Here is a 25,043-nt window from a genome sequence, read left to right on the forward strand (position 1 = left end):
TCCAGAATAAGGATCTTGATTTTCCCCACTCTAAAAAGAAACATCTTTTACAAGCTTAGTATTTTCCTTTGCTCTGTGTCTCCTTAACTTGGTAGCCTGCTTTACAGATCATGTTTTCTGCCTGCCCAGAAAATGTCAGATCCATTCAGAATTTTTTTCTCAGTGGGTCTACTAAGAGAATCTTCTCTTGCTGATTAATTGCTTTAAAATAATTTAAAAGAAAATCAGGGCTGAGAAAAGACTCTTTTAGGGTGATGTTGGTGGCACTTTTAAGCATTCTCATTGTATTTTGGCCATTTTTTATTAAACCTGTTGATTTTTGGGGGAACAATTTCCTCTTACATGTTAGACTTCAATTCTGGAATGAAATGCAAGTGTGGCCTTGCCCTTGCTGCCATTCTCTTGGTGAGGACATGTCCCTAGGCCTGTTCTGCTGTTTCCAGGGCAGTGAGGTCAGGGAACTTTTTGAGACAGAATAAAGGACCTCAGTGGTACCTTTTTGTGTGATGTAACCACTGCCACCAGTAAATAATGGTATCTCTGCTTCTCAAGACCTTCTGCAGCACCTGAAACATCTCATTTTACACTGGGAGTTTTGAATAAGTCACTGAGCATCAACAAAGAAGGCTTTTGTTTTGCTGATGGGTAGGTTGGGTGGGCAGCCTGGCTACTGGGGAAAGAGGGGAATAATTTGCATGTTTTTTACTTCATTCATCTTCAATCTTAGCATTTGCAACCAATTCCACACAAAAGACCATGCACTATGAATAACCTTCACTCTGGCTTTCCTCTCTGCTCTCCTGCTCACCTGCATTTACGGGTCCTTTTTTCTGGAATTGTCAATGCATCCCCTGCAGCAGCTGATTGTGCTGAAACAAGGGAGCCTGAGCCAGGCCTGTGTGCAGAGGCCTGACGTCTCTGTGGGAACAGTGCTGAGATTTTGCAGCCTATTGTGCTCCCACCCTCAAAACCCGCTCGTGTTTCCTGATAGGGATCAGGCTGGTGACCAGTCCCACCATTTACCAGAATATTTTCAAAAGGAAGCCACCTCCTCTTTCACAGGTCAGCTAAACACAATATTGTGAAGACTCTGCCTGTCTTCAGGTGCCTGAGGTGAAAGAGAGCTATTCAGTGTTACCAGAGAATTTCTGTTTTCTGCTCTCAGCTGTCTTCCCTTTGGAGCAGAGGTGGGTGCAGCTCAGGGCTGGTAGATCTCCCTGGAGAGCAGATTGAGGATGGGGTAAAGCTGCACGTGGCACAGAACAGTTGTCCACAGCAGAGAGGAGGATGAGCCAACACAGAGACAACATTTGAAGAGCTACCAGAGACTCTTGTTGATGTTAAAGAAGAGGAGAGGAAATGGATATAAAATTCCTTTTCTTGTGGTTCCATTTATTAATTGTAGTGTGAGACAGTTTCTCTGGGCTACACAGGAAAAATTTGGATCCTGAAGGTGCAGACTACACTGAGGGGTATCACTGTGATTTCAGTCTAACTCATTTCCCTTCTCCCATCTTCACTCTAAATCCTGTTTTCTCTGTTCCTGGAACCTTCAGGAATAGGATGGTAGCTGTCATAGCTGTAGCACACACTGGAGTTTGAATGTCCAGAAATTTTGGCAGCCTGTCAAGTGACCAGGTTGAGGGTGGAAGAACCAGAATTGGGAAGAGGTTATTTGCTTTCCCTTCACCCTATACTTCAGTCAAAAATTAACAGTATTTAATTGAAAGCCTGAAGAGAATGTCTGACCTTGAGGAAAATCCTGCCAAATCTTGGTGACCTGTTAGAAATAATGATGTTTTAGGGGTTGTCAGAGCTAAGTTTTGTGAACAGTTTGAACACTGTGGAGTCCATGTAAGCATGGCTGCTTTACCTTTTCACAGCTGAGTTCATGGAGCTCAGCTTTTCCTTGTGGGTACATTCCCTTCTAGTGCTGTCTGCTGAGAGAGGTCTGGTTGGGAGATCAGGGCAAGCTGTGTGGTTTTTCCCCTGCATGCTGTCTGTGGGTTTGCACTGTGCACTGATGCTCAGCATTACCCATGGCAGAGCAGTGTCATTTCTGCCTGGCAATTAATAGGTTAATCCAGCTTTTAGAGCAATTTCTTTAATTTTATCTCCATGTTTGGGTCAAAGGCGTTCTGAATATCAAACAAACCTGTGCCACCAGCACGGGCAGCACCACAGAAGAAGCCTGAAAGTCTGAAGCATTGAGTTGTGTCTGTGGGTGAGAACTGAGCACTAAGCAGGGCTGCAGCACATTCCTGCCTCAGGAATTGTTTGGCCTGGCAGAGATCCTGAGTCAGCACAGGCCAGGGCACAGACCTGGGCTTGCAGGGGCTGAGCCCACTGAGGCTGCTCAAAGCTCCCCCAGGTCTCAGAAGGGAGAAATCAGGAACTGCTGGAGGTGGGGCATGGACAAAGGTCCTGGTTTCCCTTTCTCTGGGCTCACTCTGTGTCTGTGCCCACGGTGGGTGGGTGCTGGCCACCAGGGCTGTGTCTGCTTCGCTCACTTGGGTGGAGTTTCAGTCCTGCCAAGACACAGAATTGGTATTTCAGGTATTTCTGTAAAATACTTTTCACTGCAGAAGTGTTTTCTGCACTGATGGGGTTGGGGTTTTTTCTTTTCATTTTCTGACAGAAACTTGTTCTTAATTCAAGAAGAAAATGAGGCAGAAAATAATTTATATTATAAGATTACTTGGTGGAACTGAAAACACAAAATCTTACATTTGATACGAGAATAATTATTTTTCCTTCTCTTGATTTTTCATGAATTTTGTTGTTGGAACATACTTTCTTTAGGTTTCAGATAATTTGTTTATTATGTGTCTATGTAAATATTTAAAATGCAATAAGCTTTGGATTTATGTGCAAAAATAATACTTTCATTTCTACTTGAGCTTAATGTGGTTTCAGGAGCTGGTTTTAGCTTACTTGAAATAATTTTTCTTTTCAAGCTTTTTTTCTTGGTTGAGCACCTTATAGAAGGGATGAAGTCCCTGCTTCATTTTCAGATTTATTTTTTTAAATAGAGAAATTCTACCTTCATTCTGACACTTTTTAAGGTGTTATTTTGTGAGACAATAAAATGTCCTGTCCCATTTCAATATTGATGAGATTGTGAATGGTTTTAATAGGCAAAAAACCCTCAATATGTTGGGATTTTTCTCTCCTCTTAAAATTGTGATGCTGGAGGTTACTGGTTTGGTGTCCAATACCTCTGTTCCCCTCCTGAGGAATGATTCCCTTGGTGGCAAATCCATCTCTCCCCATCCTTGACACTGCATTATTTCCATGTGCCTTGTAAAAAAACTGAAGAGAGGAGAAGTAGGTAGGTGAGGACTAGAAAGTCACAAAAATTAAAATAATTATGTGTGACCTGCAGTTGTCATTTAAAGCCCCCCAAACATTCAGGACGTGACTGGGAGCTGGAGTAGTGGAGATCAGGGAGTGAACATGGATCACTGAATTGTGCATCTTTAATGCCTTGGATCCCTGCTAGTGCAGTTCTTTCTCCATTCCTAAATGTGATTTGTGTGCCACCTGTTTCAACTGCAGTCACTCTCCAGGGACATCAAATGGGAGGCAGCATGTAGGAGCTAAATTATTTGGAGAGGATTCAGTGATTGACTTAAATGTAAAGGGATTAATTGGTCTCTAAACTAGTCAATTAAACCGTACTCCAAAAGTGGAAAGATCACAAATGCATGGCAATGAATAAATTAATGCATTTTTCATGGTTTTAGAATTTTCTACATGTTGCTTAATTTGTTTTGAATCATAAAATTTATTCCATTAATTGTGATCATGCTGCATAATGGACGCATGTGAAATAATTTTATGCAGCCATCCTCCTAAAGGACAGCTGGCAGCAGGCTTACAGCACAAATTTCAGTGTGCATTAGGAGGTGTTTACAGCCTTTGCAGGCTCTTTTACACGCCATACAGCAAAGGAGAGCAAATTTTCTCTGAGACCATGCTGTAAAATGAGGTTCAGAGCTCTTAAAACTTTGTCTTGGTTCTGTGTAGCTCATTAAACCTTGTGCTCTTCCACAGAAGTGTGAAGGGCATTTTATGCTTAGCCCTTGGTGCTTGAGCAAGGTGTGCTGTGTGAGGTAATCTGGAGAGATTTAGGCTCTTGGCTTTGTTTGTCATTTGGGGGTGAGGGGGTTTGGTTCTTTGTTTAATTTTATCAGGGTATAGTTGAGCATTATTTCCTTCCATTTTGCAGCAGTGCTGTTGTCCTGTCACATTTAAGGGTTCAGCTGTGAGTCCTGGGAATATTAAAGCTCTCCATCAGGATTCATCTCTCTCTGTATTCTGTAATTGAAAATATCTGAGTTACTATTACAGATTTATAATCATGTAAAGATATCAGAGGATTTGGTTTGTGGGAAGAAATTAATTTAGAGGGGGATCAAGTCTTGCAGCACTTACAAGTCCTGTTTCAGTTCTCAGTGAATGTGAGGTGGTCAGAAGGTCCCCAGCTCCCACGTTCTGGGAGCAGGGCTGCTTCCTCACTGGGGAGCTGCCAGTGCTGGTGTTCCCCTGCCAGAAAAACTAAACTTTGCTCACACTGGAGAGGGGATACAGGGGTTTAATGCCTGGAGAGTCTGAGTTTCTTTTTAATGGTTATGTGAATCTATGACATAAAACTCACCTCCTTTTCCCTTGGGGAGCCCACAGTAAGCAGCACAAATCAAAACTGCATTAATAGTTTTGAGATTTTGAGAACAATATTCTTCTTATTATTTCTGTGTTGAGCAACCTGGGTAACCACAGTTCTCCCTGTTGATGTACTTGCTTTGTGAATGAAACCAATAAATTTAATTTCATATGGAGTGAACTTAATGAAAACAAGAAATGCTCGTGTGGCCCTTTTCCCCCTTCAGTTTGCTGTGTTTTTTCCAGGAATCTCTTTTCTGAACGGCCTTAATCTAATATAATGCTGCTTTGGAAAACAGCTCAGCCTCCATGGGGTGAAGGGGAGAAGGGTGCATTAACCTACATTAGCAGGCAGGAAAAACAAGGCAGTGCTGCCCTGCGGAGCAGAGGAGGAGCCTCGGCTGGGCCGGGCTTTATTTCTGTAGCTCAGCCGTGGGCAGGACGCGCCCTGGCTGTGCTCTGGCTGTGGTGACGGAGCCTGTGTGCACGTCTGGAGAGCATCCCTGTGCCTGAGACTGCAGGAATTTAACTTGGGACAGAGCAAATGAATTCTGGTGTCTGTTAACTTGTGAATTACTGGGCACTGTTACCAGGCCAGTGATGCTTAACTTACAAAGCAGGGAGAGAAGACTGGCTGATGGGAGAAAATTGGCTCTTTGCTTGTAAGAAACATGTATCTTTTCTTTTATGGGATTTTAGTTCTAATTATTTTTGAGCTTCATTTTTAGGATTTGTGTAGACCTGATTATCTTGAAAGAATTTGGATAAAATAATTTTAAAGCTTCACACAACTCCTCCCTAATTTAAACATGTGGTGCAAGCAGAAATAAGTGTCAGTGGCTGCTTCACTTCCTTCCCCATGCTGGGAGCAGTCTGAGAATGATGTGATGTTCACATATTATTTCCCCTTCTACCTCATACCTGCTAGTCAGGGTTCTTGTAGAGCATTGACAGCTAGTTTTGTTCCCATATTTTAATATTTTTTTAGGTCTCCCTAGCCTGGTCTGCAGAGTACCGGCTGGTTGTTGCAGCTCGGTGTTCCCAGGTGAGGGAATGTTTGGTTTCTGAGGAACTCAGAGCTGTTATTTGTGAGAACACCACGTGTGTTACATAAACAAATAACGTGACCTTTCAGACTCTGCCTCCATAATAACAGAGTAGCCCTGTAAAACGCCCAGCAGTGCTTATCCACATCACAGCGTTCACTCAGGTTACAGGGCTTTCACAGCAGTCATTTCTGACAAATGGCTGTGGAGATCAAAGCCATTTCAAGTCAAATCAGACTATCAGATGCATTCAATTTCTGGCTTTCAGAGCTAATTGAGATATAAATCAAGACAGAATTTAGGTAATTTTTGATAATTTGTCACAGATAAATTTCTGTGGTATTCCATGTTGATGCTCTTCTTAAATGTGCAGTTTTAAATACAGTAGAGCACAGAGCAAATATTGGTGACAAACTCAGCTGTGGCTTTGAGTGAATCTGTGCTACAAGGACATATTAAAGTAAGGAATTGTCTGAAGCAATTACTAAGGGATCACTGATGACTTATGCTTTACTCCTAGAGCAACATTAATTTATGAAAATGAAGCTCCCAACATAATTGTGGTTTGATACTCCCCCATACCTGAGTGCTAAATACTCTTTTTGTTTCTCTGCTGAACATGATTTCATCACTGACTTCACACACAACTCCTGCAATTCAGGTGTGAGACTGAGAACTGGGCTGACTTAATTGGGTAAAGTTAACTGCTCACTGATGGCCAGTGTGCAACACAAACCTTAGTAGAAAGGATAACATTTTTACCCCTTTATGAGTAGAGGGAAGCCTTTTCCCAAAGCTTCACTCTCTTTGGGCCTGTGACCCACAGACAAATCATTTTGACTGTGCCAGTCAACCATCCAGCTGGAGTTGTGAGCCAGAGTAACTGATAGCTGTGTTATCTGAGATAAAACTGCCACGGAAAGCTTCAATTTAAGGGAAGCCAGCATTTAAACTTTGCAGGGCTGAGCTGTTAAGGAAAGGTCAGTTTATGCCTTGGGCTGAAATAAAAGGCAATAGTTGGTTGGCCAACCTCCATCAGCACTCATCAGGCTCGTGCTGGAGTTTGGGGTTATTAATATTCAAAAGGATTTTTTCAGTCCTGATCTCCAGAGCACAACTGCTCATGACGGTCCTGGGGGCTGGATGGTATTTAAGAAATGCTGAGACTAACAGCGCAAAAAGAGGGCTTTTGGGGAGATTCCACATAAAACTAACATGTAACTTATTCATGTGCCATGAATAACTTATGGGGCACATTGAATATATGAGCTTATCTGCCTGCATTCTTGTTTGAAAGGGTATCAGATCTCTCATGGAAATTAATTTTCCAAAGGACCCATTTCACACCCTGTGTGGAAACACAGTGCTTCAGACAGAGAGAGAGATGGCAGGAGGGTGATAACAGCAGGGATTTTAGAAGCTTTATATGCAATTTTTCCTGATGTGTTGATATTTTGAGTATGCTAAAGCAAGAAATATTGCATCCATCCTCACAATCTTCTAGTTAATTATAATCCATTTTGTAGTTTTTACCAGCTGGTACTATTGTTTTTATAATACCTGGTAATGCTGGTACAGATATAAGCAAGTTCCTGAATTCTAAGGACATATGTCTTAAAAAGCTCAGAATTTCCAGTGAAAAATATGTTTGTTTTGGCATTAACCTGAAAATAACTTTAATAACTTCCATGTTTCTTTTTTTGTATGCATTCATATAGTATTTTAAAGTCTATATCCTGTAGTACAGTAGAAATATGGTCACAGCAACTTCTGTGTTTTCTAAATAGGGCAGGAGCCAGAGTCTCATCACAATGAATTTTAATTCATAATGAATATAATAAACTTGCAGAATCACTTTTTGGTACTGACATCTTAAATAATTCAAAATAGTTGCAGTTCTAAATCAGCACAAGTCTGAAGTGTGGCACAAATTAACAAATAATGGACTCAGTAATCCTCAGTGCCTCGAGCTACATGGTGTGGTACAGTCCTGACTGCATCCCTGTGCCAGGGGAGGAACGTTCACTGGGATTTCACTGCAGGAATTTTATTTCAGGTATTGAACACTGCTTCAGTACATTAAAACATGCTTATTTCTGTGTGTATTTCCAGGGCAAGCATGGGGTGGCTGTTGCTGCAGAACCTGCTCCTCCCTGCAGGAGCTGTGGGGCAAAGCTCTGCTGCCCTGAGGCGCTGTCTCCTCAGCAGGAGCACTGGCACTGTGGTATTTACCCACAGCCAAACCTGTTCTGCTGTTCTGCATCTCCAAAAAACCCAGACCCGGAGCTCTCCCAGCCTGAGACATGGGGATAAGGCAGGGCAGGGAAGGGGAGCAGTTTGTGCCGTGTTCCCATCGAGGTTACGGACGCTCGATGTGACCTTGCCTCCAGCACAGACTTGGTGTGGGTCTTGTTCCAAGTGATCCTGCAGTGCAATTACTGCTCAGAATGGGCTGATGGGATGTGCAGCATTTCCCCAGGACTCGTGCAGGTGCTGCTGTTCTTACCCTGTCACGCTGCAGACTGATGGATGCGCTGCAGGAATAACCCCCTGTGTGCCCAGGCTGGGGGCTCACCCTGTGCATACATTTATACATCTCCCTGCTGGAGATGGGATCAGGGGGGGAATCCTGTTAGGGAGGTGTGTGTTGGCCTTGGCAAGGGCTTTGCTGGTGACAACCGAGGCAGTGTTGAGACAATAAGTCTGTAACACAGCAAGTGTTTAGATAATGTTATCTAAATGCTTTCTGCATTGTGAAACTGTTATCTATCTTAGTGCTTTACTTCACTGCTGGAAAAACATTAAAGGCAATTCATATGTACACAAAGTTTCTGTCTGTGCATCTCATAATTTTTAAAAAATCCAACCAAATATGTGAGACAACTAATGGACTTAGAGATACCATTATTAAAGATCTGGTAGTTCTGGGAACTGATGTTCTGTTCCCTGCTCTTTTATTTCTTTGAGCTGGAGAAGAGAAAGAGATAACAAAATCGAGAGACAAGGAATCATTGCCAAAGCAATATGATTTAATCTGCAGCTTGGCCTCCTGTATTCTTATTGTGTGCCATATAAAAACCAGTAACTTTGGGCAGAGATGTATAACCAGACATCAGTTTCCCTTGTTCATGAGCCAGCAGTGTGTTCACCTGAAGCAAGTTGTTTCAGGTGCTGTGATACAGTGAAATAATGCCCAATTGGTTTCAGCTGGGTGTTCATTAGCCTTGGGACAAGCTCCAGCTGCTGGGCAGTGTCAGCCCTCAGCCCTGTTCTGGCTCCAGCACACAGAGAATTCTGGAACCAGTGGGGCAGGGAGTCCTTGCTTCCCAGGGGTTGATGTGTGGAGTGATGGAGCCCCAAACAGGCTCCAGGTTGGTGTTTCCATGTTTCAGTGTGGATCTGGGGCCACAGCAGAAAGAACCTGGCTGTGGGGGTCCCATTCTGGTACAGAAGAGGGGGCTGGGTGCTCTTGGGAGGCTGTGGTGTCCAGAACACTCTGGAATTGTCTCATGCCTGGCAGTGCTTTCCTTTTAGCTTTTCCTTTTGGTTTTCAATGTGTGATTTCCCCTAAGGGCCAGAAAATGGCCTGGCCTTTTTTGTTTGCTGTTCCAGGTGCTCCTCTGCTCTCTTGGTGTGTGTGGGGAAGCTTTCTCTGCTGCCACAGTGGTCTGGCAGGGCCCTGCAGCCCCTGCCTGGACCGTGGTGTGCCCTGGAGGCTCTGGGAGTGCATCCCTGCCCTCAGCTAAGGGGGGTGCCTGACTGGCCACTGGCACAGAGGCTCTGCCTTCTCTCAAACCAAAGCAGGCAGCCTTCCTTCTCCTCCCTTAGTGGGAGCTTCTTCAAGTTCAGGCTTCTCTGGGGATGTTTATTTCCAGAAGATTTAAGAAGAGGTGATTTACATCCTGGACTGTTACTTTACTGTGGTGTTGGAGTGTTATTGGCTGTAGGGGTGTCCAGGTGCTGCCATCTCCTGCCCAAACCCCACTGTGACCTGCTCCTGTCCTCTTGCTTTAGCAACTTTAAAGGAAAGTATTTGATTTTGCTCTCACTTACTCTTCTGTTTCAAATTTACCTTTTGATGCCCTCTTTTTTGTAATCCACATCAAACAAGTGATTTGACAGTTTTCCTAATGCCTGTGCCTTGCTGCTGCCTCTTTTCTGACATCAGACTTGATGAAGCTATTTTGGGGTAACTGTGATTTGAGGGCTTTCAGATCCCAGTCTTAACTTTGAGGAGAATTAAAGCAGCTGTACAATTTATTGATCAGAACATGCAATTAATCATACACAGTCAGTGGCTTTGTGGACAATTGCTTGCAAAGTAAAGGAGAAAGAAGAAGTTGTCTGCAGCCTGGAGGGCAGAGCATGGCAGCTCTAGCTCCTCTGTGGATAAATAAGTATTTTTTAAATTCTCAGCCCTGAAAAAAGGATGGATATGTACAAATATAGGATTCTTAAATTTTCACTGTGTTTTTCTAAGGAACTTTTAGTGTCAGTCCAGGCATCTGGCTCCCAACTGCACTTTCCAGGTGTGTCAGGAGGTTGCAATGTTTGGGATAAAGCAAGCTTAGACACTGTGCACTGCAAGGCAGAAAGGGGTTTTCAGGGAATGGTTTCAAGTCCTTAAAATAATAAGGACAAAATTCATACCATAAAACTATTGTTTTAATATCCCTCTAATAAGAAAAAGAATCCGTTGTGTTCAATTAGTTTTTTTGTAGTATCTTCTTCCCCAAATCCCAAAGTGATTGTTACTGGCAGTTTGATTTCCAGTTTGATTTTTACATTTGGGGTATATTTTGAAGTCTGTAGGGGGCAGTTTAACTTTAAACAAGATGTACATTAGTACATACATTCCAAACTCTGTTAGGAGTTGCAATATCTTGGCATTGTTTTCATGTGCAGTTTGAAAGCAGAACAGGTTCCACTGGGTATTTATCCAAACCTCCCAAAAAATGGAAACAACACCTGAATCCATCAGTTGTTCCCTTTCTCTGCCAATGTTGTGGAGTTTAAATGTAGTTGAGTTTTCATAATCCTCATCTGATTTTTTATATGTAAGTAAATGTAATGTTTTCTTTAAGTCATTTATAGTAACTGAGAAATTGGCATTCATAAAGTTTATGGGAAGGCCTAAATATTACATTGCCAAGGTATTCAGCTACATTTTTAGACATCTCAAAAGTTATTTGAGGTAATTAAGGTCCCAGAGGAAGCACCTGAAAGACAGCTTATGTCAGCTGCAGGTGATTAGGTGCCAAAGTGAAGGCTTGATTTTTCTGTGTTACAAAGTACCTGTAAAAGGGCACAGATCTTTTGTTACAGAAGGTTATTTGACATTGCTATTTCTTTGCATTTCTGTTAATAGATGCCTTTTATTTAATCAGTTGTTTTAATTTTAGCACACAAGTCTCAGTGAAGGTAGTGGAAGTATTGTTGAAGGTGTGTGCCAAAGTGTTCTGCTGGCTGCAGACCAGTGCTCAACATTTCTCCCACCTCACCTTTCATGCAGCCAGAGTAGAAAATAACATATATTCTGTATATGTTCTGTACATTCCACTGAGGGAGATGACATTCTAACCAAGGCAGCTGTAAGGCACTGAGAAAGCAAAGAAAGGATTCTGAAATACCTGTAAAAACGAGTTCCTGCATGGTGTGACCAGAGTATGGCACACATTTGCTCTGTTGTGGTTTGGCCCTGGCTGAAATGCCAGGTACCCACAAAAACTGTTCACTCACTGTTCTCTGCTGCAGCTGGGCAGAGGAGGGGGAAAAACAGGTTCATGAATTGAGATAAAGGCTGGGAGAAAACACTTTAAGGGCAAAACAGGCTCAAATTTAAAGGTATAAAGTAAATTTATTATTAACAGAGTCAGAGGAGTCAAACTGTGCCTCTGACTGCCCTTTGTTCCTGGTGTAATTCCTTAGTGTGTGCAAAGTGAATGTACAGCACAGCTGTGCAAGATTAGCAACATTTGCATTATTGTTCTTGTCCTGAGCTGGCAGCTCGAGGTGCCCAATAGACTCTGAGGAGTAGGGAGATCATTTGGAAGCCATTTCATGTACCTTCCTGGTGGTTTCTGATAGTTATATCATCTGATCAGAAAAGAATACAGAAATGAGACTGATTAAAAACCTGCAGAGAGGGACTTCTCAAAAGCCTGTCAACTTCACTTTTTGAACTGGGTTGAAATAAATGTAAATAAAACAAAAAATCAGTCTGAACATCGTGTTGAATGTTTTTTGGAATCCTGGTCTGATCTGCATATTGTGTTCAGTTTTTTGTTGGTGCAAAGAGAAGTGGATCTTGTAGGAAAACTGGATATTGGTAATCTTGGAAAATTCTGGTGAGGGTCTGAGCAATTTGTGAGTTTTGGAACTTTATAGGTACAGTGGAGCTCAGTGGATCAGGTGAAGCCTTGTGCTGGGGCTGTGTGAAGGGCTGGCTACTTGGAGCTGGGTGAGGTTTCTCCACTTGGATTTTATTCCAAGATCTGGCTCACATTTGTAGCCAGAGTGATTTCTTTGGGCTGGTATTTCAGGAATGGTGTGAGCTGTGCTGCATGCAGGAGTGTCAGGGGGCTGGGAGCACATGTCAGAGTGGGACACAGCCCAAATCAAATTCTGATTTGTTACTAAAGGAAACTTACACCTGGGGACTGCAGGAAGTCCTCAGGCCTTGATCTTGATTATTTTTGGTCTTGAAAGCTGAGCTCTGACTGGCACCAGAGGGAGCTTCACTTGTGTGTCAGTGCCTCTGCTCTGGCAGAGCTGTGGGGAGGGCACAGGACACAGGGCCTGGCTGGAGCTGCCCTGCTGGGCAAGGGGGGCTTGTGCCAGCAGCTCTGGCCTGAAGGAGGAGGGCACTGCTGGACTGAGTGAGCTTTGTTGTACCCCTCTTCCCCCCATAATTAGTTGTCTGTACTCTTAGTCTGGAGCTGTCTAATTCTGTAATTTCAGTTACTAATTCTGCTGTTAGGTGATTCTCACTTGAAAGTTGGTGCCTGCCCTCCAAAACCAAATGAATCTTTGACTTTCAAGCTCTGATTTGGTGTATTCCTTATCCTCACAGGGTTTATGGCTAGCTGTGAGTGTTGCATAAGATTTCACATGATTTGTTCATGCCAGAGCACTTTGCAAGACACTCGAGAGTCTCCCTGGATGGTCTCAATTTTTTCCCTTCAGTTCAATAGCAGCCAAGCAAGACCCACAGTTAAATCCTGTAGGAAGCTTGCAGAATCCAGAGTGTTTCTGTGTATATCCTAAAGACAGGAGCTAAAAAAAATAGCTTTGCTCTCTGCTTTGGAAATGCTGACCTGCTGCATGTGAACTCTCTGCAGACATTATCCCCACTTGATCTTACACCAGATTTCTCATGGAGTTTTTATTTATTAAAACCTTCTTTATATTAAAAGTGTTCACGCTGTGTAAGGAAACTAATGGGCTTTGTTTAAATGATTGGTTTGCTATAATTTTGTATTTCTTGTATGTGCAGAAATCCACTGTTCAGAGGGTTTTATTACATTAATTGATTTGCTTCTCTTCTTGGGGCAGGACAGAAATACCTGGAGTCTGACCCATTTTGTGCCATGTCCTGTTCCCTCCCTTCCTCATGTAACATAACAATCCATTTCCCACTTCATCACTGAGGACAGTGAAATTTCTTTCCTTTGTGAAAACTGAAACATAATGAAACCTTTTATTTACTGAATTATTGTTACAAAGTACTTCAGAATTGTGGATGGCAACCCCAGGGAAGTGTGGCTGTTGCCTGGCATTTCAGTAACCTTTTCTCAGCTGAACTTTTTCTTTTTGTGGTAGGATTTGAGCTTCACAGAAGAGTAACTTGGGCTACAGGATGAGAAGTTACTCTGTGGAATCATTCAGAGATTTAGAGAGATTAGAGCAGCTCCCAGTTCTAGACCATCAGTGCCTTTGTTTAAAAGCACCTGGCAGCAGTAGCAGAGCAGTTGGTTGACTTGAACACTGAACTGAGATGGTTGTAATTGCCTTTGGTTTTTCCTCTTGGTGCAGGTCGTGAGAGCTGTGTGTAAAACGGGTCCTGTTAGGGCTGGCCCTGTGCCAAAGCCAACACCCATAAAACTGCACAGCTCTTGAACTGGACAGGAAAATCTCTGCACACTTACTGCAGCTCTGTACATTTTTAGTTGATTAAAATGAGGATTAAAAACATGAAGTGTGCTTTGTTTTCTTTTTTCTTGTGGCTTTGCAGCAAGGAATATTTAAGCAAATACTTTGCTGTGATGTGAGTCACTTTGTGGGTAGAATGAAGTGAAAACATTTTCAATACAGTTCATTTCAAGTTAAATTGGGTCAGCAGTGGCAAATCCATGGTTCACCTTAGGTTGTTGACAACTTTCTGTAATATTCATGTGCTTTTATATTTTTAATCAAGATTCTCATTAGCTGTTAGGCAAACATCTTTCCTATTCCTTTGTTTCTTTTCAGCTGGACCTCATTGTGGGGTTGTGACAGATGAGTAATGCAATGATTGACTCTCACAATTAACAGACAAATATCATGGATATAGGTTAAGAAAAGGGATTTTTTTACCCCTGAGTTGTTTTCAAGGGACAGCTGGGATTGGGATATTTGGGAGGATGGGCATGTCACTGTGTGACATCTGACCTCCAGTCAAGGTTTGAGAAAGTAAACTCCACCACTGGATGGTGAAGAAGGAGTCGATGGACAGAGTTTTTGGGAGGGATTAAAAGGCAAAACCTCCATTTTGTGGGGAAGCACATGGTGGGGAAAATCCTTTCCTCCTGGTGCTGTAACCTTTTCTCTATTCAGTCTTCTGTTGTATTTTTGATAAGGTTTAATAAACCTATCTAAATTATGAAAAGTGAGTGGCTATTTCTCACAGGGCGAACTTTGAAGAATTTCTAAAGACCCATAATTTTTCCTCTTGAATTCTGGTTAAAATCCCATTTACTTGTAATGAAACAAGTAAGAAAACACTGTCAGTTATTTGTGTGGTGACAGATCCCTCTGTTTATATGATTCCCAGCCAGGCAATGAGCCACAGGACAGGACGGGAGGGTGTGTGCTTGCTCTCAGAGCTCAGAATTTCCCTGCCGGAGCCCATTAACCCCGATAAATGTTTCCTTTTGTCTCCTGTGTCCTGCAGTGAGCACTTGTCGTGTGCCTTCACGTTCTTCCTGCACGGGGAGAGCAACGTGTGCACGAGCGTGGAGATCGCCCAGCACCAGCCCATCTACCTGATCACCGAGGAGCACATCCAGATGGCCCAGAACTCCCCCTCGCCCTTCCAAGGTACCGAGCTGCCCTGGGGGATGGTTCTCCAGAGCTTGCTGTCTGTTCTCATTGTTGGTAACCTTCCATGCCAAACCAATCCATCATTTCAGTTTAAAAAGTCTCAGTATTTAAGAAAGTCAGTGCACACATGTGGTTTTCTGACATGGTCTCTCTGTGAATCCTATGAGGATCCAAATACTGAGCTTATCTGGTTCAGGACTGATTTTCATTCATACATTGGCAACTATTTACTGGTTTATTTTAAAAACACGGGGTGGGTGTGTGGAAATGTAGCAGAAACATTGAAAAACTTCAAGTATCTGTGACTATTTAATTGCCAGTGTAAGAAATTAAAATTTTACAGAATTAAGTTGATGGCTTAGTAAATTCATAATGCAGTTTTCATGTGATGCTCTAAAAAAAAAAAAGAAAAACATTAAGAATTTTGAGTCATTGCATTATGCTGTCTTTACTACAGTCTGAAATTATAATTTCAAAGCAATTAAAGCAAGAAATCTTAGTAAAGTTCAACACAAAGTAAAAAAAAAACACCCAGAGACACATGAAATGATCATTTATAGAGATGTTAATTTATAGAAGCTTTATTGAAAACATTTTGTGTCTACATAAAAAGCTTTGACAGAGGCTGAGGCACTTCAGTCATACATTTTATTTCAGTGAGCTGAATTCATGACTCAAATACAACTAAAAACGAAATTGAGTCAGAATGGAAATACCTGTTGTTAAGCAAGTCATTTTCCTTGTTTGTTGTGACTCTTGTTTATGTATTATCTATCCTTTTTAAAGCTGAGAAGTTTCAAATGTCGCCGTCCTCTCTTCTTTCCATGCGTGCTCATCCCTGAATGCTATTTCACTACACTGGGGTTGCTGGAATTTCATTCACAGTGGAAATGATGAACCCAAACTGCCACAGAGTCCTGTGTCAGCTCAGGAGGGCTCAGTGCTCTGTGGCTTTGGATTCACACCTGCACTGGGTTTTGCAGTGGCTTTCCCTGGACCCTTCAGTCCTCAGGCAGTGGAGGAGTGGCTCAGGCAGAGCTGGAGCAGCCCTGCTGTGGGAGTGTTGCTTGTTCTCCTGCAGTGCTGCTGAGTCCTTCAGGGCTGCTCTTTGTTGTGTTGCAGTGCTGGTGAGCCCTTCAGGGCTGCTCTTTGTTGTGTTGCAGTGCTGGTGAGCCCTTACGGCCTGAACGGGACCCTGACGGGCCAGTCGTACAAGATGTCAGACCCTGCCACTCGGAAGCTGATGGAGGAGTGGCAGTACTTCTACCCCATGGTGCTGAAGAAAAAGGAAGGCATGAAAGAGGAGGAAGAGCTGGGATATGACAACGATTTCCCTGTGGCAGTTGAAGTCATTGTTGGTAAGTTTCAATATTCTGCCTGAAGGATTATTTTCCTCCTCCTGATTTGAAAAAAAAAAAAAGTCATCTAATTAATCAGAAAGAGCCATTATAATTTTCCTATATTCTCTTGTAGCTCTCTTGACACCAGAACATCTGAGTAGTTCTGTCGCCTCAAGCTCCCTGTATCCCTGATGCCATTATTCACTGGATTGAGCTGCTTGTTTCAGCTCTGTGCTGGTTACAGAGGGCTGGATGTATATTAGCATGGAAATTCTTAGCTCTTTGTATTTCAGATAATAAGTTTTGTCAAATTGACATTGAAAACAAGTGGAAGTAGCTGTGGTTGCTGGATATTATCAGGTGTGTCTAAGACTTGTGGTTTTCCATCTCTCTGCAGGGGGTGTGAGGATGGTGTATCCTTCAGCCTTTGTTCTCATCTCCCAGAGTGACATCCCAGTGTCACAGAGCTCTGCCAGTGCTGCAGGCCATATAAATGTGGGACAGCAGGGGCTTGGAAGCGTGAAGGATCCTGTCAGTACCTGTGGGATGCCCCTGACTCCCCCCACCTCTCCAGAGCAGGCTGTTATGGGTAAGCAGTGGGCTGGGGAGATGGGCTCACACTCTGGGTTTTGCTTAGCTCCTGGGGAGTGCATGTGTGAGCAGGGGCAGGGTAAAGGCAGGCAGGGGAGGAGGGCTGGGGGGGACTTTGTAGGTCTGTAGTAAAGGGAAGCCAGTGCTGTGAACACCCCTTTACACAAAACAGGGTGAATTCAGTTCAGCTCCATTTCCTGTAGGTACATCTGTGTGCAGTGCTGCAAAGCAACACAAACCTCTCACCGCTGGGCAACCTTCTGCTTGAACTTGGAGATTTTTTTAACCTGTTGGGCAGCACTTGCTAAAATTCACAGAGCAATAGAAGTGTCAAAGACACAAAGTTTTTGTGAGACTGTGCAGCCAGGTGGGGCTAAAGAATCCTTGTTATGCCCTCATTGAGGAGCTCCCAAGCTTAGCCTTTATGAGACACTTCTGTCACATCAACAGGGTCAGTCCTGGCATAACAGAGCCATTGAGGTTGGAGCTCTAAGATCATCAAGTCTAACCTTTGAACCTTGATGCAAAGGCAAAGAAAACATGTCTGGATTATTTGTCCATGATTAGAGCCTATGGAGGAAGACAATCAAAGTATTTAGTATTTACTGCTAATAAGTCAGAATATGAGATGTAAATTCACTTGGAATGGTGTTTTTCAAAGGAACTGAGAGCTAAAATAAGCCAGAAGCCAATTAATGACTGAAGCAAGACAATCACCATTTAAATAACAATCTCTGTTCAAGTATTGATGCATATTTTAATGTGCTATTGTGTTTTTAAGATTTTCAAAACCCTTTAAACTTGTACAGTATTACAAGGAGGATTCTATTTTTAAATATTCATAAACTGTATTTTCTATAAAAGTGTTCATGTTGTCCAATCTGGCAGTCACAGCTTCTGTTTGATCTCTGCTGTTGTTTGAGGGCAGCATGAATTTGTATCAGAGGGATGCCTCTCCAGCAAACAATGAAAGAATTCTTTTTTTATCAAAAACCATTTTAAAAGACCTTGAAAAACTGGAGAAATAGATTGGAAAAGCATGTCATGCAGTCCAGAATCACTAATGGGACCCAGAAACTGGATTAGTGTGAGGCACAGGAATAATACTTCAGTTCTGCCCAATACTGTTTAAAATGTGGGTTTAGTGCCATGTCCAGTATGGAGCAACTAAAGATGTGGACAAAGTGACTGGAGTTCAAGAAAGTACAGTGAGAGTGAGCCTGGATTTTGCAAACAGGACCTCCAGGAAAGGATGGACAGAATTGAGGTGGTTTAGTCTAGAGAAGTGGAATTTCAAGGAGAAAAAGAATAGGCTTTTATCTGCAACCAGTATGTAATGAATCTAAACTGGAGTGAAGCAAAACTAGGTTAAACAGGAGGAATAACTTGCTCTGAGTGTTGGAATAAGTTGGCTATTGGGAAGCTACAGAAGTTCCATTAGCAGATGGGTGATGGGTTTTGGGAGGTTTGGTGGGGGCATTTTGTAAGGTTGTTTTTAAGAAACAGATTAGTTAAATTTGTTGATCCAGCTTTAAAGCAAGGACTGGACTAGATGATCTCTTCAGTTCTCTTTTAATCACATTTTCCATGGTTGTGTCTAAAGTATGTAACAAAACAAGTTGTTACTGGAACTGGTGAGTGGCATTTTTCACCAGTGGAACCAGTCTGGACTGCAGGGGTTGTGTGGTGGCCTCTGGTGGGGGCTGCTGTGTCCTCCATTCACTGCACCATTACCTGCCAGAGGTATCTCTGTGTGTTCCAGGACTGTGCCAGGGATGTTCATGGACAAAAATTAATGTTAGTGTGTGAGAACAAAGTGGTTTTACCTGCTGTGCAGTTCTGTCTCCTGTTATGCTGTATATTGCTGTACTGTATGCTATAAAAATATTACATAATTATAGAAAGCAATAATTAATGCATTCCAATGTAACTTGAAAGCCCTGGTAGTTCGTTGGTTATCCTCTCGTGCCTCCTGTCCTTCCCTTCCCATCAGACTTATCCTTGTTTTCCTCCTGCTGTTGACACGTGATGCCTCTGTGTCCATGTGATGTTTGTCTATATACACATTCCTTCTCCCCTTCTCCAAAGGAGGGCACATTTGCCAATTCTGAAGTTCTGACCTGTTTGTTTTTTGATTATCTGTCAAGTTCCCACTTGCTGGAGAACATTTGAAAGCCAGTGAAGTTCATGGTTAGAGGCACAAGCCTCAGTCTGGCCAGGGGTTTCCATGTTTGACTTTACGGAAAGATAAACAGGGAAGATCTAACTGGAGAAAGAAATACATAACGTGAATAATCAAAGATGCAGGGTTAGGCAGCTTGTGCACCATTTCAGAAGTTGTGTTTTGCAAATCACCTGGCAGCCAGCAGCAGGATTCCCTGTTAGCTGCAGTGCTGTGCAGCTCTGAGTCCCCTCAGCACTTCACACTTGAGGCTGCTTGGATTGCGTCAGCGGGAGGACGAAGTGTTCTGTACCCTGGTGTGACCTTGTGAAAATGCAGCAGATCCCTCCTGGCTGTTCCAGCCCAGAGCAGCGACTCCTGCCCGGGCCAGCAGACCCAAAGCTCCCTCTGCTGCTGCAGCTCGGCCTTGGCAGGATGGATGTGCTGGAGTTCAGCTAAACAGAAACACATTGCAGGGCAGGAACTTGCATCTGCTTGTACAATAGCTGGGAAAAGCTGCTGCATCACAGGAAGAAATGGAGTGGAGAGAGTTTTCAGGCTCTCAAACATGTTGAAGTAATATCTTCATTTGTTATCTCTTTGATAACCACACAGAAAATACATACTGAGAATATTGTATGCTGTGTTAATAGTGTATCTACTGGTGATAAGCTGTTGGAAATTTCTGTAGTAGTGTAGATCTCAAGTGGAAAATCTCAACAAAGCCAGTTTTGATTTTAGTATTTCAGTTCAAGCATATTGTAAAGAAATGGCACAGAATCCCAGACTGGTTTGGGTTGGAAAGGACCTCAGCCTCAATCCACCCCCTGCCATGGGCAGGGACATCTTCCACTATCCCAGACTGCTCCAAGCCCTGTCCAGCCTGGCCTTGGACACTGCCAGGGATGCAGGGGCAGCCACAGCCTCTGTGCCAGGGCCTGCCCACGCTCCCAGGGAACAATTCCTTACCAATCTGTCCCTGCCCTCTGGCAGTGGGAAGCCATTCCCTGTGTCCTGTCCCTTGTCCCCCTCTCTCCTGGAGCCCCTTTAGGCACTGCAAGGGGCTCTGAGCTCTCCCTGGAGCCTTTTCTTCCCCAGACTGAGCACCCCCAGCTCTCCTAGCTTGTGTCTGTAGGAAAGCATCAGTGATCCATTCATTTCCTTAGTGAGGTTTAATACTGAGTAAAAAGAACTGATCCTTGCTTTGAAATATTCTACATAAATTATTATTAGTTTTCTTAATAGATGCTTTTAGGACCATCCATATTACAATAAATTTTGTCTTTAAAGCAACTCACCAAAGACTATATAAATTCAAGTTTAACATACAGGATAATAATGAAAAAGCTCTATCTTCACTATTTCTTAGTGTTTCGGTCCAGAGCTGAAGGGGCTATCTAAAGTACCTCCATTTATTAGGGAGTGTATTTTTTATAGATACACAGAGATATAGAATATACAGAATGTATCACATCACATGAGGTGCAGTACTTGCACAATTCTATTGCCCATGCCTGTGGTACAACCCAGTGCCATCTCTGTTACCTCAAAGGAAGTGTTGCTTTAAATGTGTTTGTAAGGATGCTCTGAGCATTCCCAGTGAATGTGAACATTGGTGTAGTCAGCAGCCTGCTAAGAGACTTCCAGGAAAAAATAGCAAGTGACAATATGAAGAACAGTTCTGACATTAATGCTTTATTTCTCTTGCAGGAGAAAGTGGCTGCTCTCAGAGCAGCATCAGCCACCCAGCTGTGCAGGAGGGGACAGTCAGTGTCCACAGTCCAAAGAAATCAAGCAAGATCACTCCCAAATTTCACAACCGTATTGTTCACCGTGTGTGGAAGGAATGCATCCTCAACAGGGCACAGTCCAAGTATGGCAGCAGTCCTCATGCTTTGCTTATTTATAACACATAATATACAGCTAAAATTGTCATCGTTTGCCTTAATGTTATTCTTTACAGGGTTCCTTTGCCACCAATCAGAGCTAATGATGCCAAACATCATTATCAAAGAAAATGTATTATTAAAGAAAATTTATCCCTCTGTTCAGCTGAGAACTCCTGACAGTTCCCATTGAATTTGCAGTTGTGTACCCTAATTGTGACAGTCCTTGAGGTCACACATCCATAGGTTGTGCCTTCAGCCAAGTGCTCTCAGATTTAGAGATGGCAGCTCCCATCTCCTGTTGTAGTTACTATACTGAAAGCTGGGTGACTGCAGAACACATTGTATATATTTGATATTTAGGGCTCTAAGGGGAGTATTTGTGAAGCCTTACATGAGTTGGACTAAAATTTCAATTGACAAGTGTGTATAAATTGATGTTAGTATCATAGACCTTTAGTACTGGAGATTTAAAGTGTATCATGGCATGGTGAGCCCTGAAATATTTATTCTTTCCTATATCTATGCAATTTCCTCATTTGGTATGTCAGACTAATTTCCAGAAACAGTTTAAATGGCTTTCCCCTTGTTTCTTGCACTTGGACTCCAGACAGAGTTATGTGACACAGAGCTGAGACCTTCCTCCTACATAAATCAAACTGTAAATTTAAGGAGTAGTGCAGGGATCTGCTGTCAATTTCAAAGGTCAGGTAGAAGGAAGTAATTTATCTGAGGGGAACAATGAATTATGTACATTTTAAAAATTTTGTTCTTCAAAAGGTGGTGATTACTAAAATAATTTTCTCTTCTTCAGGAGGAATCAAATTACAGCTGCAAATTTGGAGGAGGAAGTTCCTAACAATAGTGTTTCATGGGATTTTGTGGATCCAGTCCAAAGAGTCAGTTGTTCTTGTTCCAGGTGAGCTTTGAAGAGAATAAACATTTGTCATATTGTGAGGCCCCTGCTTAATTCAGGCAGAGATACATTACAGAAGGGAGTTATCTCAGCTTCAGCTGAGACACAAGGAAATTGTAATATCAAACCTGTGATCACATTTGGGGGATGAATCTGCATCTCAGCCCACTGTCACTTGCAGGAGCCAATCCAAATGGGAAAATTATGGTATTGTGGCCAGGATCACTCCAACAGTTCCCATTCATAAGGAACTCATCCTGCAGTTTTTCAGAGCTGTAACCTTTGGTTAAGTGGTTAAGGCCTGTGGTGAAGAGGGCAGGGTCTTCCTAAGTTTGTGATCATCCTGATATTTGGAGGAAAAGGGAAAACATCCCTGCAAAACACTTCATGTGCCTCTGGTTGATTGCCATGGCACCAAACCCACACAAGAGAATATGAAACATTGGGAGCCTGGTCACCCTCTGCCACTGGATCAGAAAGAATTTACAGCTCACTCACAAACACTTTAGGAGGTTATTAAAGTTATCTGTCATCTTTGGGTGGTTAGAATTCCAGAACTCCTCACTCAGGAAAGGCAAACCATCATCACCAATATGCTTAACCATTCTTAAAACTATCAGAGAGATGTTACAGGGCTAGAAAAGCCCCCAGTTTGCAGTAAATAGTCCTGTGAAACACTTCTACTGAAATTCTTAATTCCCAAGGTCACCATCTACTTGTAAGATAGGTGATAAAAGCACCTTGACCAAGAGAAGTTATTTCTCAAGGATGCAGTTCTTTGTGTAGTCAGAGGAAGGGATGAAGAGGTGGATGTTCAACCTTAGAAGATGCTTTCTGTAGCTCTTCCCCCTATTATACACATTGTTTGTATTTATATACTCAAGAATTTGGAACAGATAAGTGTTTTGTCAGAATGCCAAGTGTTTCCTGTGGAAAACTGAGGTTCAGCTTTGCCTGGAAAATGTGGGGATCACCAGTGGGCAGTGGGAGCCTGGTTCTATGGATAGGTTCAGCTGCACTTGGAATTTCACGCTGTCTGTTCATCCCTTCAGTGATAACTGCATCATGCTGGAATTGGTAAACACAGCAGCTGAGAAATGGAAACATTATCCTTAAAATGAAGGCAGTACCTGGTTTCAAACAGCAATAAGTTTTTTGTGTGTAGCTGCAGAACCTGAGCAGCTACTGGCATATAAAAATGGTTTTAGTAATTTCTGTGCCCATTCCATGTACTGGATAAATGTCATGATATCTTAGATCTGGAGTCTCAAAGGGCTGTCTGGTACTCAGCATCAAATTCAGTCTCCTGCAGACCCAGCTTGGTGTGTGAGGAGCAAAATGTCTGAAATAATTCTCTGCAGTCACTTAAAATATGGTGAATGATGGAGAATTAAGGCAATGAAATGTTACAAGAACATGCTTAAGGCAAATCTCCAGTTACCAGGGCATTAGCTGCACATTAGGGTGATTGCAGGCACAGACCATCTGCTGCTGCAGGGAATCTGCAGCGTGTCCTGGGAACAGCAAAGCCCTGCAGAAAGCTGGGATAACCCCACACAGCCTGGATGCTTCCAGGGAATAGGGACAGCAAGCACAAAATGTTGTGTCTGCACCCATATACAGGCTTGGGTGTCTCCAATGTAGCCCACTTCACTTGTGATCATGTAGGTTATCTTTTTAAGTAAAAAGCACATTACATGTTTTGAAATGGGTTTTTGTTGTCCTGTTGTTCATAAAATAGGAATGGAGTGATTCATTTTGAAATGGTGTTTATTTTTAAACAGGTTTCAATGTTAAGTGCAAACACATCTTTCAATTTCTGTTTAGCTTAATAAAATCAAATAAACAGCTAAACAAAAAGCCCTGAACAACAAAAAAGACCAGTAAAAGTATGGGCAGAGTTATATCCCTGTTGTCACATCATTGGGAATCATCATCAGTATGATGAAAATACTTTTTAGCAGGACCTGAAACACTGAAATTCAATCTTGTGCTTCTCAGTCTCAAAGATACTGAATGCAAAGTGAAAAAAGCCACAAGAAGCCAGTAAAAAGATTGTATGTTACTGCTTTATTTTGTTTTGAATATTTAAAAATATTTATTCAAACTTCCTGCATCAGGCAGAAATTAGAAGCCTGTTAACAGGTCAGGAGCAGACAGGGGGTTTCTCAGGGCTGTTCTTTGGCTTTGCCTTTCCCCTGCGGTGGGTGGCCCGGAGCGTGCAGTGAGTGCTTTCTCCTCTCCTGCAGGCACAAGGTGTTCAAGCAGCGCTGCGCCGCTGCCTCGGGCCGGCCCCCCACGCTGCCCCAGCCCGGCTTCCCTGTGGGGACGGCGGCGGCCTCGGCACTGCCCCCTCCTGCCTCCTCAAAGCACAAAACCACCGAGCGGCAGGACAAGGGAGAGAAACTGCAGAAAAGGCCCCTGATGCCGTTCCACCATCGGCCCTCGGTGACTGAAGAGCTCTGCATGGAGCAGGAGGCGGCCGGGCAGAAGCTGGGCCTGGCCGGGATGGAGGCCGCCCTGGAAGTCCCCAGTTCCAGGAAATACGAGAAGCCGCTCTCGCTACCTACTAGAAATGCAAGCAAGCAAATAAATATGAATCCTATGGATTCACCCCATTCCCCCACTTCCCCTCTGCCTCCCACCCTGAGCCCCCAGCCCAGAGGTCAGGAGGCAGAGAACCTGGACCCCCCTTCCGTTCCTGTGAACCCAGCACTCTACGGCAGCGGGCTGGAGCTGCAGCCACTGCCCAGCTTAGATGACAGGACAGTCGTGGTGGGACAGAGGTTACCTCTGATGGCAGAGGTCAGTGAGACAGCCTTGTACTGTGGCATAACTCAGAGCAACGAGGCCGTGGACGTGTGGAGGACCTATAGTGTCCCTTCGAGTGACGACCCCGAGTTCCGGCCGCCGGAGCTGCCGTGTGAGAGGTATGATGGCAGGATGGAGATCAACCCCGACAGCACTGCACTGAAAAGGTGAGAGAGCACTCTGAGCAGGGGAGCTGGGCAGTTCTAATCATCACCAAACTCTTAATTTCTGCTTTTCAACTGAGAAAGGCTAAGCCTTCACCATCACAGAGAGCACCAAATAGTTAAATAGAAACACTCTAGTGCAGGATGCTTGCCTTTTCCATAT

The 25,043-nt window shown here is 43.2% G+C and overlaps 1 protein-coding gene across 1 annotated transcript in view; it reads left to right on the top strand.

Moving 5' to 3' along the window:
- Positions 1-25,043, top strand: part of MED13L (mediator complex subunit 13L) — a 166,451-nt gene that overhangs the window by 106,210 nt on the left and 35,198 nt on the right. Inside the window, exons 5-10 of the mRNA XM_059485067.1 lie at positions 14,863-15,008; positions 16,175-16,369; positions 16,749-16,940; positions 20,814-20,976; positions 21,804-21,908; positions 24,155-24,883. Of these exons, the coding sequence (XP_059341050.1) occupies positions 14,863-15,008; positions 16,175-16,369; positions 16,749-16,940; positions 20,814-20,976; positions 21,804-21,908; positions 24,155-24,883 (1,530 nt within the window). The remainder of the gene's footprint in view (positions 1-14,862; positions 15,009-16,174; positions 16,370-16,748; positions 16,941-20,813; positions 20,977-21,803; positions 21,909-24,154; positions 24,884-25,043) is intronic.

The sequence above is a fragment of the Ammospiza nelsoni genome, chromosome 18 (genome assembly GCF_027579445.1).
Source record: "Ammospiza nelsoni isolate bAmmNel1 chromosome 18, bAmmNel1.pri, whole genome shotgun sequence".
In the NCBI taxonomy this organism is placed as follows: domain Eukaryota; kingdom Metazoa; phylum Chordata; class Aves; order Passeriformes; family Passerellidae; genus Ammospiza; species Ammospiza nelsoni.